Consider the following 16137-nt stretch of genomic DNA (forward strand, 5'->3'; position numbering starts at 1 on the left):
TTGAGGTTGGCTTTCCTTAAAGGAGTATAAAGAGGTGGAGTGATGGGGGTGGGGAATTGGGAGAAAAGAGTTTTTGCAGTTAAAGGCACAAACTCCAGTGATGAAGTGATCAAATCCAGCGATATTAAAAAAAACACAGGAATGGGGGAGCCCATCAATCTTAGAGGTTTTTAAGGCATAAAGAGGTTACAGAAATAGGGAGGGGCAAGACCATACAGGATGTGAAAGCAAGGATGAGAATTTTTAAATCAAGACTTTGTTTGACAGGGAGCTGTTGTAGTTCAGCAAAGATGGAAGATGGGTATGCAGGACTTCTTGTGAGTTAGGACAAGAGCACAAGGTTGTGGAGATGAGAACAAAGAGGCCCACTGAGAGGAGGTGAATTTGGGTGATGTAAATTGTGAACCACCTCTGAAGTAATTAATTAAAGTAATTGTTTTTATGTACTATTTGCTCCCTCTTTTGTTAGGAAGTTGAAAATGTATCAGTCCTGTTTTTCCCACTTCGAATCCCTGCTCTGAAAATTAAAACTGCACTGAAAGAGCCATTTGTTGGAAACCTAAAGACTGAACGTGATCTTTGGCAACTGATTGTGAAGGAGATGTGGGCTGGGAGCACAATGGCAGATATGCACAAGGTTTGATGATCACTTTGAATGCTTACTATTTCAGATTTGTTTTATGAGGCTCAATCCAAACCCTTTAACAGATTTGGTAAGGATCCCATGAGAAATTGTGATCCATTGACACTGTCCATTCTCTTCTGTATATTCAGATTTTATAGCAATCTTTTGGTTTCTTGAGGTACTACAAGTAACTAGGGTGAATAATGAAGGCTTGTCTTTAAGGGACTCCATGGCCACATGAGTGCAAAAACCCTTGTGGATTCAATTCAAATGGAATTTAAAATTGGTTAAATTTGATGACAGGACAGCTGGGATTGGTGGATTTGATAGACAGGAAAGATTTTGTTTTTGGATAGGAGATGTCAGCTGACATAAAAGATGGACAAGTGAAATGTTATTGACATTGAAGTAAGCAGATATGGTTGAGGGGTGTGTAGTGATAGGCAAATCATAATGGTGAGGTATGTATCACTATGTTTTCCTAAGCACATAACTGGGTGGTTGAATAGCAACAGGGACAGAGGGTTTTTTTTTACAATCAAGCCTTTGTTTAACAGGGAGTTATAGTAGTTCAGCAAGCATCAGTGAGTATACAAGTTGCAATTTTACTGCATTTAAAATGGTAGCTTTGATGTTGAGCTGAAGGAAGTTGTAACAGTGAACACCTGAACAGTGTCAGCCAGATGGTCCAACAGCAAGGAAATGGTTGCAGAATTGGAAGAGCTGAGTCTAGGTCACAATAGCTTGTATGTGAAAGTTAACTCTATTCCTGGAGTAATGTAATGGATGGTGAATAGATAAGAAAGGAATGGTAAATCCCTTGCTGAAAGAGAGGTAAAGCCACCATTGAAAGGGTGCTGTCTTCATCTGAATAGCTAAAAATGGAAACTTCCTTGAGCAGACAATTTGAAACTGGGCTTTGTGTGTAAATGACACAGTTCATTGCATGAAACACTTGGATATTGGCTAAGTGAATGAAAATATAAGGGGAAAAATAGGAGTTTTAGACTAAGTTTTGAAATTTACGTCATCTCTATTTCTGTAATATGGGAGCCTGTTTTATAGGATTACTTCAGTATTCTCAAGTCTTCAAAAGCACAGAACTTAAATTTTCCAATATTGAATGTTTTTTAACTTGCTTTTTAGGATCCACAGTATATTCAGCAAGCATTGACAAATGTTTTATTGATGGATGCTGTGGTTGGATGCACGCAATCACGAGCCATTTACGCTGCGTCTAAGTTGGCTTATTTTGACCAAATGAGAAATTTGGGTAGGAATAAGAAACCTTTGTTAATTTTTCTGATTTGTTTAATCATTTTTTGTAATCTTTTTTCCGAACTCTGGGACTGCATTGGTTATTACTCAAAATATAACTAGAAGTACAAATATTGACTAATATTTACTTGTTTAAAGCCTATAGTAATAGTACTTGATAGGCCCATAAGCAAGCCATATACATTTTAATTATCACATCTAAATTATGACAAAGTTAAATGTTCATTCTGACATAGCAGAAAATGTTGAAGTGCACAACTGGCCCTCAATATTTTTTCAAGGGGTGGAGAGGGAACACATTTCTCAAAAAATCCTTCCATGTGACAGCCACATTAACCAACAAATTAAAGCATTGCGTACTATTCCTTATTGATGCACTTGAGCTAGCCGCATACACAGCGTTCTCTCACAAACATATATATCTGTGCCTTGGGCCACTACCACCCTCCTTCCTTCTCGCTTACCTGGCCTTTCACCCACCCTTACCTTGATCCCTCACACTTGGAGTTCACCATGTCCCAAAACCCTTCTCCCTTGCAGTTTCTCCTAATCTGAGCACACCTTTTTCACATTCCTGGCCACACTTTGGCCTCCAGTTCCTGACCCTGGCCACACTTTGGTTCCCAGCTCCCAGCTGTACTCCTGTCCAGTACATGTTATTCAAGATTCTATCCACACAACTGGCCCCAATTCCCATAGTGCTCCATTTTCACACTTGATTCATTTCCCATTGTATTCGTCTGCAAACTTTGCTCTGTTCCTACTAAACTCCATCAGCATTCTTGATCAGATACTTGATCAGATAATTAATATTCATGTACATAAAACTCTAAACCCAAATGTACTTGCTCTATAATATAGATACTGATTAATTTGATGTATATTTCAGAATTTTTTAAATCCAATTTTATTCTTCTTTAACTTTTTCTTTTATTGTAAACTTATTCTAGTCGTTCCGAAAACAACTTCAGAGACTTTAAAACACAAGATAAATCCTTCTGCAGGTCAAACTAGTCCTCAAGCTGTGAATGCACTCTTGTATACACCAGGTAAAAAAATAAGTTATTTGAAATAGATGCTATAAAAGTATTAGATATATTTGATAGACCTACTAAGATAGAACTTTTTTGTCCATATGGAATGTACTAAATCAGTGATTAAAAAGAATCACTCTTAAACTGTATGAATATCATAAGATTCAGTTGCAAGTAAACATGATTAGTTAAAGGTTTACTATCCAGCCTGTCTATTGTTACTTTCTTGTGCAATGGTTTTGGTTATATTGGCATCTCACAGTAAAAATATCCAAGCTGTATTTTGTAATTAACTTTAATAAGAAAGGATGTACAAGCTGATCATTGACACTGAGTTGTAGCATAAATTTGCTGGCTTAAGGTGAGCAAAGTAAGGGTAATAAATGTAAGGGGAGGGGGAGGAAATTCACCATTTTCTAGGTTATGTCTGATGTCAATTTTAAATTCTGTTTGTTGTTCAACCACACTTCATGTGAAAAAAATTACTCCTCAGATTTGCATTAAACCTCCTCCCTCTCATCTTAAGCATATGACCTCTAGTTTTAGACACCTTTACCATGGGAAACAGACACTGGGTATTTGCTGTATCTATGCCTCTCATAATTTTATATACCTCTATCATATTCACCTCTCAGCCTCCTGTGCTCTACAGAAAAATAGACCCAGCCTATCCAATCTCTCTTTATAACTCAAGCCTTCCAATTCAGGTTACACCCCTTATGAATCTTTTCTGCACCCTCTCCTGCTGAATCACACCCTTTTCTATAGTGTGACAACCAAAACTGCACACAATACTCCGTGTGTGGCCTAACCAACATTTTGTACAACTGTAACGTGACATCCCAGCTGTTATACTTAATGTCTTGCCTGATGAAGGCAAGCACGCACACACATTGGCCTGATGGTACAGTGGTTAAGATTTCAACATGTATCTAGCCACACATGCAATGTATTTTTAAATATATCAACAGCATATATTCCATATTCAGGAACAAAATTATTTTTTGAATCAGAGGATTTAAATCTTTTGTGGTAATATGAGTAGATCTGTAGAGAGCAGTTTGTAATATGTCACCATACTCTGGCACCATCTTGGAGACATAAGATTGAATCATCTTTAGTTATAAAAAGAATTGATTTGTAAGCTGAAATTACTTTTGGATTTTGCTTATTTTTTCTTAAATCAATAAATTGAAACTGTTGTGATGAAAGAAAAAGCAAGTTTCTTTATCTTCAGTTTTTATTTGTGCATGAATTAAGTCATGAATTGAACACTTCATTTTGTTAGGTGATCTGACTCACCCAGAAGAGAATGGCAATGCAAATCCAAAGTTATGGTGTGCATTAAGTGAAGGAAAAGTAGTGCTCTTTGATGCAACATCCTGGTGCATTCAGCAACATTGCATTCAAGTGGGCAACTCAAAATTGGTGAGTTTAAACCAAAGAAGGCTTTGGGAGAAAAAAATTAGTGCATTAAAGACTGGTGAAATACAACATGGAAAATAAGTTCAGCAAATACAGAATAATCCATCAGAGCTGTTGAAAGTTATAAAACTGTCTAACCATGGTGATAATTTGTTTAATTATTTTAATAGTCTATACCTAATTTAGAATAAATTCTGCAGGATCCTCGTCTCATTTTCAATGATAAAGTCTGCAGAATACTTGGTATTATAGTTTCTGAGAGATTGATGGCTTTTCTTTGTGCTGTAGTCACAGAAAAATAAAAAGTGGGTCTAAAGCTGTGGCCTGTCATTTTGAATGAAATTCCCTAGCAGTTGCAGGGTTGGTTACATCACAAAATATTTCAGCAAACAAGGAGTCACTAGCTTACTTTAACGTTTATAGCAGTCCAAAAATTGAAGTACAAAGTATACCCCTAACGTTCTGTTAGCAATGTAGAGATGAATTATTCTGAAGACCATTATTTTTAATCAATGAAACTAACTATATTCTTTACTGAAATAAGCTGCTTGAATTAAAATTTATTTTTAGAACTGTATGTTGGGAGTGGAATTCGACCAAGTTTGGATAGGTTCACAAGATTCCTCTATTTACATAATAAATACTCTCAGTATGTCCTGCAACAAACAGCTGACCGAACACTGCAGCGATGTCACTGACATGGTCTTGGAGGATCAGGGCTCAAACTTCAGGTATCGTGCCTTGACAAGTATGTTCCAAATGTCTGGAAGTTTATTACTTCAAAAATGTCAGTGTTTGAAGATAAGGTGTGAAGACTAAATGAATTAAAACTGGATTTAATATATTTTAATAAAAATTTGTAAATCAGTTTATGGAAATAATTAAGGTTTTGTTAAACTGAAAATTCTCTTACATTTCTAGTCAGAAACGGGTGTATTCATGCAGTCTAGATGGAAGTGTCATTTCCTGGGATGTGAGCACTTTGGAGATAAAGACTAATTTTCAGTTGCCCAACTGCCACAGACTTACTGCCATTAAACTCCATAATTGTATGCTCTGGTGCTGTGAGTATTAAAGATGCTGCCTTTAATTTAAGAAAACTTCTGTGGTTATTTACATTAAGGACGATTAAGGATACAATGATATTGTTTTACCTAGTAAGCCATATTGTAATTCACATAAAATTTGATGTGAAAGTATGTTGTTATTGTAAGGAAACATAAGAAATAGAAGCAGGAGTAAGTATTTAATCACTCTCACATGCTCTGCTATTCAGTAAGGTTGTGGCTGATCTATTATTTCAACACCACTTACCTGCACTAACCCTGTATCCCCAAAATCCATGCCATTTCCTTATTCTCATAAATCTTTCCTGGGCTCTCTCCAATGCCTCCACATCCTTCCTATAATGAGGCAACCAGAATTGAACACAATAGTTGAGGCTGTATCAGTGTTTTGTAAATGTTCAGCATGAATCCCCTGCTTTTATAATTTCTGCCTCCATTGATAAAGCCCAGAATTGTGTATACCTCCATAACTGCTTTCTCAACCTACCCTGCCACTTCAATGATATGCACACACCTTGCTCCTGCATTGCTTTTATAAAAATATCCTATTTTCTATATTCCAGCCACCCCCTCCTTCCCACCAAAATGCAGCACCTCTCATTTCTCTGCATTAATCAGCCAAATGCAGTGAATACAGTTACTGTCTTTATAGTGTCCTGCTTTCCTCCTTAGACAACACACTTATTTTTCCTCTTATTATCAATCTTTGGTCCTCTTCTGAAGCGTTCTGAAAATTTCCCAGTTCTCTGGCTTGCTGCTTTTCTCTTTTTTGGCAACATTATAAATCTTTTTCTTTGACCTAATACTAACTTTAACTCCTTTGATAGCCACGGCTGGACCATTTTTCCTGTTTTGTTTTACCCTGAAGGAAAATATGTTACTTTATTTCTGTGTTAAATGATTGTCTGTGGCATTAATACTTCAGTCATATCCACTCTGACTCTATAAGGTGTAGGAGACGCCCTGCTGGAAGTGAAAAAGACTGGGCAAGTTTGCCGAAAGGTGACATTAGAAAATTCAAAAGGAAGTCGTGCCTTTTTTAGCTGTTTCCTTGTCTTTCCTGAGGTAGGTTAGTGAAGTTATTTTTATTAATGACTACTGATTGAGTTCTATTGTTTGATTTATTTTTTAAGCTTTATTTCTGATCTGTTAATGTTAGAGCTATGCAGTTACAGTACTGAAGCAAATGTTACCTCTCCTTCAACTAAATCGTTTACATTACCCACACAATCAGTTATTTCCTCAAAATTTGTAAATCCAAGGAATGGAGACCATTGCGTATCTGATGACAGCATATTTAGATGCCCATCAGTAAATGTGGCTGGACCATATCAATCATTGTTAGGCCTCTCTTCTCCCAAAACTATCATCCTGTGAGGAAAGATAGATTACAGTAATGTTCCCTTTGTTTTGTAAAGTACTACCATCACTTCATCAACTAAATCAACTCCCTGTCTTTACAAATTTCTGACCTTCTCCAAAGTCCTTCATTGTTTTATTGATTAAACATCCTCCTTTTATATCCTCAAGTGAGGGTCCTACTCCTACAAATAATTCTATCCCCTCTTCTGTTGAAAAAGACTGTTCTCCAATTTTGTGTCTCAATTCAAGAATTTCTGACTTCATATACTTCGGTTACAAAGACTGCCACGTCCAGCTTTGAAATTGTTATCCAACACCACCCCCACTTCAGTCTATTCACAACTGAACTGCTCATTTACGTGGTTATCAAATTCAACTATTCCAGTGCCCACCCGACCAGCCACTGTATATAAACCAGCTCTTGCATGTTTTTACCCTGCAAGTTTTGCATTATCCTCCAGCATATCCCTCCCCAATACCACAATGATCTGTGCCCCCAATTTAAAATACTCATCGTCTTTTTTAAATCCATTCATTTCCACACACTTGCACAAAGCTCCTGCAAGCTTGAACCCTGATCCCCTGATTTTGGCCTATTCAGATGATGCCACTATTGGAAGCATTCCTTCAACTATCTAGTTCCACATTCTGGAATACCCTTCCTAAACCTGTCGACCGCTCTGGCATCAAGCATTCCCTTAAAGCTCACTTCATTGACCAAACTTTCAATCATTGTTCCTAATATCTTTTCCTTCAGTCTGTTATCCATTTTCTTAATTTTACATCTAAGTTGCCTTTATAAAGTAACTTGCATGTAGAAGAATATTCTGTGAATTATTAGAAATCAGTATTCGATAAAATGTAAAAAAAAGTACAGGCATCTCCTGCATTACAGCAGTTCAGGTAATGGAATTTCACCCTTACAGAATTCACCAGCCACTACCAAAAAATCTGGGATATGGAATAAAAATTCACTATTATGAAATTTATGTGAAAAAAGTAAATAAATTAAAACTTTTTTCCAACTCTCAATGAATTGCAGAAAATCAGGATATGGACCATTTTCTAGGAATACAGCCACACACCTCTCCATAACATGGGGGTTGCCTGCAAATAATATTGGCTGTCAAGAAAGCACTGCCAATGAAATTAACCTTTTTGTATATTTGGCAGTGTTGTAAGCATTTTACTAAAAAAATGTATGTGTATTTGCAACAGCTAGTGAAATCATGAGAAAAATACTTCATTTAATAGGCTAGTCAATGATGGATATAAACACATGATTCAACTTTAGTGTTGGCAGTATAGAGTCTGTTCTCTTGAATTAGTGACTTGAGGCTAAGCAGTTGTATTCAAAGTTACATCACTGTCTCAGATATTCTTTCCTTTAATATCTTATTAGAAAAATCAACTTGTGACTGGATGTGCTGATAAAGGAGAAGTTTGTTTTTGGGATATGGAAAATCTATTAAAACCTTGGCAAAAGGTTCAGCTTCAGGATTGCAGCAGTATTAATTGTATGATATTTGTTAAAAATCAGGTAATATTATAACTTAAATTTCAAGTTTATTTAATTATTCTACAATGTATAGAGCCTCAGATCCTCTAAGGAGGTGATGAACAGGTGCACAATAGCAATTACAGAGTTGTGTTTCAACTTCTTATAGTCCTAGAATCATTCAGCACAGCAACAGGCTGTCAAGTTCCCAGCTGTACTAATCCCATTTACCACCACTTGGTCTGTAGTCTTCTGCCTTTGTAATTCATATAATCAGCTCCAAACATTTGTAAATATCTCTGTGTCATGGTGGTGCTTATGTTTTTTTCTCTCAGCATACCCAGTTGCTGTGATATTAGCAGAGACTCCCAGTGGGCTGCTTATATCAGGAAGGTGACAAAACCTCTCGATTCAATTGATTTTCTTGGGTAAATTCATTTCCTCCTTGGATAGAGAGCAGCATATACGTGACGATCTGCACATACTATGGGTTTTCTGACATAACATTACCAACTTTTATATTCAATACCATGACCTATGAAGGCAAGCGTGCCATGTGACTTCCTCACCATTCTGTCTACCTGCGTTGCCACTTTCAGGAAACTATGTACTTGAACCTCAAGTTCTCTCTATTCATCAACATTCCTTAGTGCACTACCGTTTACTGTAGATGTCCTACTCTTTATTGACTTCCCAAAATCCATCACCTCCAACTTGTCGGTACTACATTTCATCTACCAATGCTCCACCCAACGTTCCATCTGATCTATATCTTGCTGTAGCCTTAGACAACCTTCCTCATTATCCACAACTTTCAGGTCATGCACAGACTTACTAATCATACCTTCTACATTCACCTCCAGCATTCACTCTCCTATCACAACATTAATACACATAGAGTAGGCACGTTGTGTAGGGCAGGCATGGTAGTGTGGTGGTTAGTGTAACATTATTACAGCGCGAACGACTCGAGTTCAATTCCAGCCTCTGTATGTAAGGAGTTTGTATGTTCTCCCCATGTCTGCGTGAGTTTCCTCCAGGTGTTCTGGTTTCCTCCCACATTCCAAAGACATATGGGTTAGGAAGTTGTGGGCATGTTATGTTGGCACCCGAAGCGTGGCGACATTTGCGGGCTGTCCCCAGAACACTCTATGCCAAAGATGCATTTCACTGTGTGTTTTGATGTACATGTGACTAATAAAGATATCTTATCACTCTGGGAGTATCTCTCTCACACATACTACAGTGGATCAAGAAATGGCTCTCCATTTAATCAAAGCATTAGGAATGATTATTAAGTGACCTTCCCTTTCCTTATGAAGACAAAGGAGATTGCAGGTGTTCGAAACTACAACAAAGCTTACAACTCAATGGAATGAACATTGAATTTTCCAATTCCTGATACCACAACCCCCGGTATCCTCCTCTCACATCTATCCACCTAGTTTCCTTCTTCCATTTGTTCACTTTTCCCATCCCTTCCCACAACTCGTTCCACTGGCCTATCATCCTCTCCCCATCTGGTTCCACAATCACTTAATAGCCTATATCCCAGCCTCCCCCCTCCCCCACCAAGTACTGCCATATACTGGTATTCTTTTCTCTTCCCTCTTAGTCCTGGTGCAGGGCCTTGATCTGAAACATCAGCTTACACCTTTTGTCTTCATAGATGCAGCTTGATCTGCTGAGTTCTTCCAGTGTTCTGTTTTGGTTCCTTTTATATTTTTCAACTCCTGCACCACCACAATTATTTGGGAACTGTGTTTCTCTAAGTTGCTATCACACCGAAACGTTGACTGGCTGCTTTTCCTCAGGGATGCTGCCTGACCTGCTGAGTTCCTCCAGCATCCCATTGTTTTTTCATCTAGATTCCAGCATCTGCAGTCCTTTGTTTCTCTGGTATTACTGCTCCACTGAGAAGTTTCTTCAAGGATGCCCACTTTGAAGAAGTTTTCTTCCTCTCTTCGGGAACTTCGTGAGTCCCTCTCTCACTGCTCCTCCTCTGTGATCTCCTCTGCTACCTATCACTACCTTGTGCCCACCCCGCCTCTCCTCTTTTGTTCACCTATCACTACTGTTTTTCCCCCCTATATTATTAGGCTTCCCCTTTTCCTATCTTCAGTCCTGAAGAAGGGTCCTGACCCAAAACATTGACCGCCTGCTTTTCTCCACGGATGCTGCCTGGCTTGCCGAGTTCCTCCAGCATCTTGTTCTTTTTTTCATCTAGATTCCAGCGTCTGCTGTCCTTTGTTTCTTTTTCTCATGTCTAATCACATAAAAGCTAAAATGAGGCCATTCAGCCCACTGAATCCATGCCAGCTCACATTAATCTCATCCCCCCTCTCCTTATTTCCTTGTACCCCTGCAATTTATTCTCTCTCACACATGCCCTTCAAACCCCTTATGATTCTTCCTGCCACTAACCTAAACTAAGGGGTCATTTACAATAGCCAGCACATCTTTAGGATGTGGTAGGAAACCAGAGCACCCAGAGAAAACCCAGGGTGGAATTTTCTATTGGCAAAGTTATAAGTTTATTGGGTATGAGGACTCTGGGTGGCTAATACTATTTCTAAATATTCTTTCAGATCTGGATTGGAAGCAAAGGATTGGACAAAGTCAATGGGAAAATATATGTGATAGATGCAGATAAATACTGTGTGGAGAAAGAACTGGTGGCTCATGTGGACATGGTTCGAGCATTGTGCTGTGCTGAAAACAGATATGTTCTTAGTGGAGCTGGCAGGGAAGATGGGAAGATTGCAATTTGGAAAGTAGAATAACTACTTTTTAACCCTAACAATGCACTGTTAAACATATTACCCAAGAATATTATCAAAATGGGGGAATAAGATGGCACTCAACATTCTGTACTTTTATACATCTGTGAAATTTTTGCTGCTTGATGTTTATAAGTTTTTATGTCAAAAAAGAGAAGTATTACTTAAGAAGCAAAATACTGTAGATTCTGGAAATCTTAAGTAAATACCAAATGATGAAAATACTGAGCAGTTTAGGTGGAGAGTCAAATAGTTAATATTTCAGGTTCATGAACTTCCATCAGATTTGTTTTAGTAATTCTATATAACTTTGACAATCTTTTTACTTTATCTCCATTTTTTAAAACCTTTTTATTAAAGCATTTCCCTTTTAGTTGGAGGAATCATTACCATACAGACTTGGCACCAGGGCTGATGGTGGTTGAGGTGCTGTCAGATTCATTATCAGGCTGGGTATCACGTCATAGGAAAGACAGGTGTTGCAAAAGTTATGCACAAGACAATCTTTTCTTAAAGGTATTCCTTTGGGATTGTGGGTGACTTGCTTCCATGTCAGTTTGGTGGGTCCTCAGATGGCTGATGAGGCCAAGTTGGGATCCACAGACTCTATGTATGGGCCGAGTGGCTGGGTAGTTTTTGAGATGGTCTACTTCTCTTGTCGTTCATGCAGGGCTTTGTGTGCTCCCAATGGATGGAGTCGAGACCATCTCAAGACTCTCCAAATGTTCATTCTTTGCTGTGAGGGGTCACAGGCTAGGGATTCCCAGATGTCACTGGGGATATTGCATTTTTTTTCCCTAGGATGCTTTGAGTACCTCCTAGGACCTTTTCCCTCTGCCAGATTGGTAATGTCTTCCTGTGACAGAGCAACCTTTCCTCAACAAACTTAGAGGAATTGAGCTAGTCTTGAGAACTCAGGGGAAACTGTTTGACTGCACTCCAGAACCAACGGCATCCTAAATCTCAGTAGTTGAGCTGCAGTAAGGGTGATGATGCATGCATTATTGCGTGTTTGAGGACTGAGCACCAAGCCCTTTACTGAAGCATTTGTGCCTTAGATTCAACATCTGCAAGACGGAAGTCTAGCAAACTGACCCTGCTGAACAACACTGCCTTTCCAACATTAAAGGTTCATGGGAAGAGTCAGAAAATGTGGACCACTCTGTGAAGATGGACACCGTCCAAAGACATTCATTGTCGTCTTCAATGCACCCACATAGACCTTGGTTAATTAAGGAAAAGGGTATTTGAAGATTAAGACCTCACATAATGTTATGATCAACCAGGCAACAGTGTCCATCTTCACATACCTATCTATATGCTTTTGACATCTGGACTACCTTCAAGTACTGGAAAGATATAACCAATTCAGTCTCTCCAGAATCCTCCAAGTTCATTGCAAGGATAAAGTGAGACAACCAGTGACTTCTCCCAGACCAACATCTCCAGCACGGAGGCCCTAATTACAGTCAGTCTTATCATTTGGGTAAGTCGTATCATTCACATGCCCGACACAAACCTGGAAACAGTTAAAAGGAGGAGCCTGTAATCCAAAACTCTTGTAACTGGGAACTTGGTTTGGTATAGAGTCTGTCCCATTAGTGGTTGTTTCTGAAATATGTGAATTCAATAGTTCTTGATTATTGCAACCTATGTGAATTGTAAGAATAAAACCTAGTGATATGGTTGTAAAATATTTAGAAGACAAAGCTCACCTAAACTTTTCCAGTTTTACCAAGTAATTTGTAAAACAATATAGTATATGCGTCCCACAGAAGAATTATTTTTGTCCATTTTGATTTTAAAGTTTATTTCCTAAGAACACTGCAGAATGATCAGTGTAGCAGTGTAGTAGGATATTTGATTATTGGGAGTAACTGCAGAGCTAGAGGTTGGTGTGCAGCTGGAGCTGGGAGTTTCGGGAATGTGGTTGGGTGTGCAGCCGGAGCTGGGAGTGTCGGGAATGTGGTTGGGTGTGCAGCCAGAGCTGGGAGTGTCGGGAATGTGGTTGGGTGTGCAGCTGGAGCTGGGACTTTCGGGAATGTGGTTGGGTGTGCAGCTGGACTGGGGACCAGAATGGTCCTGGTGGTTTATGTGTGTAACTGGAGTTGGGGGTGGGAACGTGGGTAGGTTTACGACTGGAGCTGGGAGCAGGGCCAGGTTTGCAGCTGGGTTCGGGACCTGGAGAAGGGAGCACAGCCTGAAAGAAACAGCACCACCTGAAAGCAGAAAACTGTGACCCAAAGAAAAAGAGAATTGATTTAGAGAGCACAAGAAACCCATCAATTCATGGACAGCTGTGAAAATGTGTGGACTCCTCAGTGCTGTCAAGACCGTTAAAGCTCAAATAATCAACACCCACCAAAAGTAGGATAAATGCATCAGGGACAGAGAGGCAGTCAGTGCCTGCTGGAAGGAACACTTCAAAGACCTGCTCAATCACAACTTTATTCTTGTCTTGTGCGCTCGTGAATCTATCCCACAGCAATGTATTGGGGTCAACCTTGCCACTACTCTTGACTGACAAGAAGTCAAAGACCATAACTAAAACATAGCAAGGTTTCAGGAGGTGAACTCCTAAGACTCCTGTGGCTAAGAGTTCAGTCACAAATCCACAATTTTATCATTCACATAAGGAGGATATATCAGAGGATCTTGGAAATTCCTTTATCATAACCATCTTCAAGAAAGGAGACATCACCTTTTCAACCTACAGCGACTGCACTCCAGAACCAAGGTCAACCGAACCTTGGTAGTCGAGCTGTAGTATCGAGATGTCACTTGAATTTGGCACATTTGAAAGCCGAGCTTCAAGCCATCGTGGACTTGCTCACTGAAGCATGTGAAAGGAAGGGCCTTTACACTCAGCATGTGCAGACTAAGGGCCTCTGCTGACTTTCCCCTGCCGCACCACATTGCCTCTAACAATAAATGCTCAACATCAGATCCTGAAAAACATGGACTGCTTCCTATGTTTTGGGAGGCACCTCTCAGGATAAGCACTGATAATAAAAATCATAACTGTCTTTTAATACCAGCACAGCCTTTGAAGAAAAGAGTATTTGAAGATCAAGGCTTCAGACCTGGGGCAGGAGTCGTGGTTTATCGAGCATCAATGATCTGTGTCCTATATATATTTGGAAAACTGGACTACCACAACAGGCACCACAAAGGACTTGAAAGATACTGCCTAGTACTGTCTCAACAAAATACTCCAAGTTTGTTGCAAGGATAATTGAACCATGGTCAGTAACCTCTCCCAGGTCAACATCCCCATCACTGAGGTCCCAGTTACACTTAGTTGGCTATGCTGGGCAGGTGATATTGTTTGCATGCCCAACACTAGACTCCTAAAATAGACGGTCTATTCTGAGATCTGTCATAGGGAAGAGATTACCAGATGGACGGAGGAAAAAATTTGAGGATGTGCTCAAAGCCTCTAGAAGAAACGCAGCATCTCCCAGAAGTCCTGGAATCTCTTGGCCCTATGAACATTCAAAGGTGGAGAAAAAGCATTGGAATGGTAATGAGTCCATACATCGGATGCATGCAGTAGCTCTGGTATAAGCAGCAAATGAGTGCACCACCGTACAAACTACCCATCTGTCACGCAATCCATGCCCCCATTTATGAAAGTGTTTGCAGTTCGCACTCTTGGCACTCATTAATTACCTCAGCACCTACAAAACCATGAGGAAGCAAATCATCCATGATACCAAGGGACTGCCTAAGCAGTAGATTATGGTTATTAAAAAGAATTTTGATATAGCAAATGGTGGTATTTATAGCTTGTAAAGAATTTTAGCTATTTGGTGGAATGATATAATTTATAAAGTAAAATGGCTTTCTTATAAGCAATCTGAGATTTTAAATAATCTAAATGAAATTTTTAGTAAATATTAATTAATTGTTCAATTGGACTGCTCTTTATCAAAACCTTTTAGGCAAGTCAGAACCTGATTAAGGCATTTTCGTGACTAAAATGGTCTGTACTTCCATTAATTTAAATTTTAATAATTTTGGTTATGCTTTTGCAGGATTGACTTGTGAGAACTTTCATAGAAATAAACATTTTAGAATTGGAAGTTATATATTTAAAAAATGACCATTTAACGTTTTATCCATGACAACTATTTGCTTCCTATTGAGGTAATTTTAACTGCAAATCCCAACAAATGCCATAATTCAGTGACACAGCTTGCTGTCTAATAAATCTAATAACAAAATGGCTTTTAAAACAACCAATATTCAATTGGCTTGTTCACCAAAGAGTTTATTGGAGCATAATTTTTAAATTGGTAGTTTTTTATTGTCCACATGTTAAATTAGACTAGCTTTAGAATGCAGAAATTTGACTCGTCATCCAAAGTTTTTCTATTGCCGTATTTCCTCACAACGTAGAAGGAGGTCATTCAGTCCATTGAGTGTGTGCTGGCTCACAGAACAATTCCATTCCCCTAACTGATGTTTCCTTGTAACCTCTTCTCCCTATATCCCTATCAATGTTCCCCAGATTCTACCACTCACCCACAGTGGCCATTTAACCTATCAACCCGCACATCTTTGGGAGGTGGGAGGAAACCCAAGCATCCAAAGAACCCTCCACAGTCATAGAGAGAGCGTTCAAACTCCATACAACCAACACTAGAGGTCGGGATTGAGCCCAGATCGCTGGTGTGAGAGGCAGCAGCTTTACCAGCTGTGTTACTGTGCTGCCCTGAAGACATTCTTCTATGAAGTATGTCTATAATCCACATATCATTTAATATACTTTTGTACAGTTGTTTCTCACATGGTGCACATAAATTTTAAATAAATGCATTTTTTATAAAAGACAATTCTGCTGTTTTGTATTCCTTAAAAAAATGTTTGTAGTTTGTGTATTGCCATATCATTTTAAAGAATCTTCATTACTTTGGTTAATCTGATGTTCCAGTGTGCTGCTTTCTGTGATGGTTTCAAGAAGTTAATATATGGACAAGCAAATAAAAACCTCCCACTATTTGTCCAAAAGTGCAAAGGCATTTTTGCAGTTTTTTTTAAAAAGAGTTGAATTTTAGTTTGGGGG

At 38.9% G+C, this 16137-nt stretch overlaps 1 protein-coding gene across 1 annotated transcript in view; it reads left to right on the forward strand.

The window, feature by feature from the left end:
• dennd3a (DENN/MADD domain containing 3a) overlaps positions 1-14503 on the forward strand; it is an 82997-nt gene extending 68494 nt beyond the window's left edge. The window contains exons 16-24 of the mRNA XM_052023455.1: positions 470-637; positions 1772-1898; positions 2854-2952; positions 4226-4365; positions 4933-5093; positions 5284-5426; positions 6379-6494; positions 8194-8331; positions 10878-14503. Coding sequence (XP_051879415.1) covers positions 470-637; positions 1772-1898; positions 2854-2952; positions 4226-4365; positions 4933-5093; positions 5284-5426; positions 6379-6494; positions 8194-8331; positions 10878-11072 — 1287 coding nt within the window. The 3' untranslated portion in view covers positions 11073-14503. The remainder of the gene's footprint in view (positions 1-469; positions 638-1771; positions 1899-2853; positions 2953-4225; positions 4366-4932; positions 5094-5283; positions 5427-6378; positions 6495-8193; positions 8332-10877) is intronic.
• The last annotated feature ends 1634 nt before the right edge of the window (positions 14504-16137 follow it).

This window comes from Pristis pectinata, chromosome 9 (assembly GCF_009764475.1).
Source record: "Pristis pectinata isolate sPriPec2 chromosome 9, sPriPec2.1.pri, whole genome shotgun sequence".
Lineage (NCBI taxonomy): Eukaryota > Metazoa > Chordata > Chondrichthyes > Rhinopristiformes > Pristidae > Pristis > Pristis pectinata.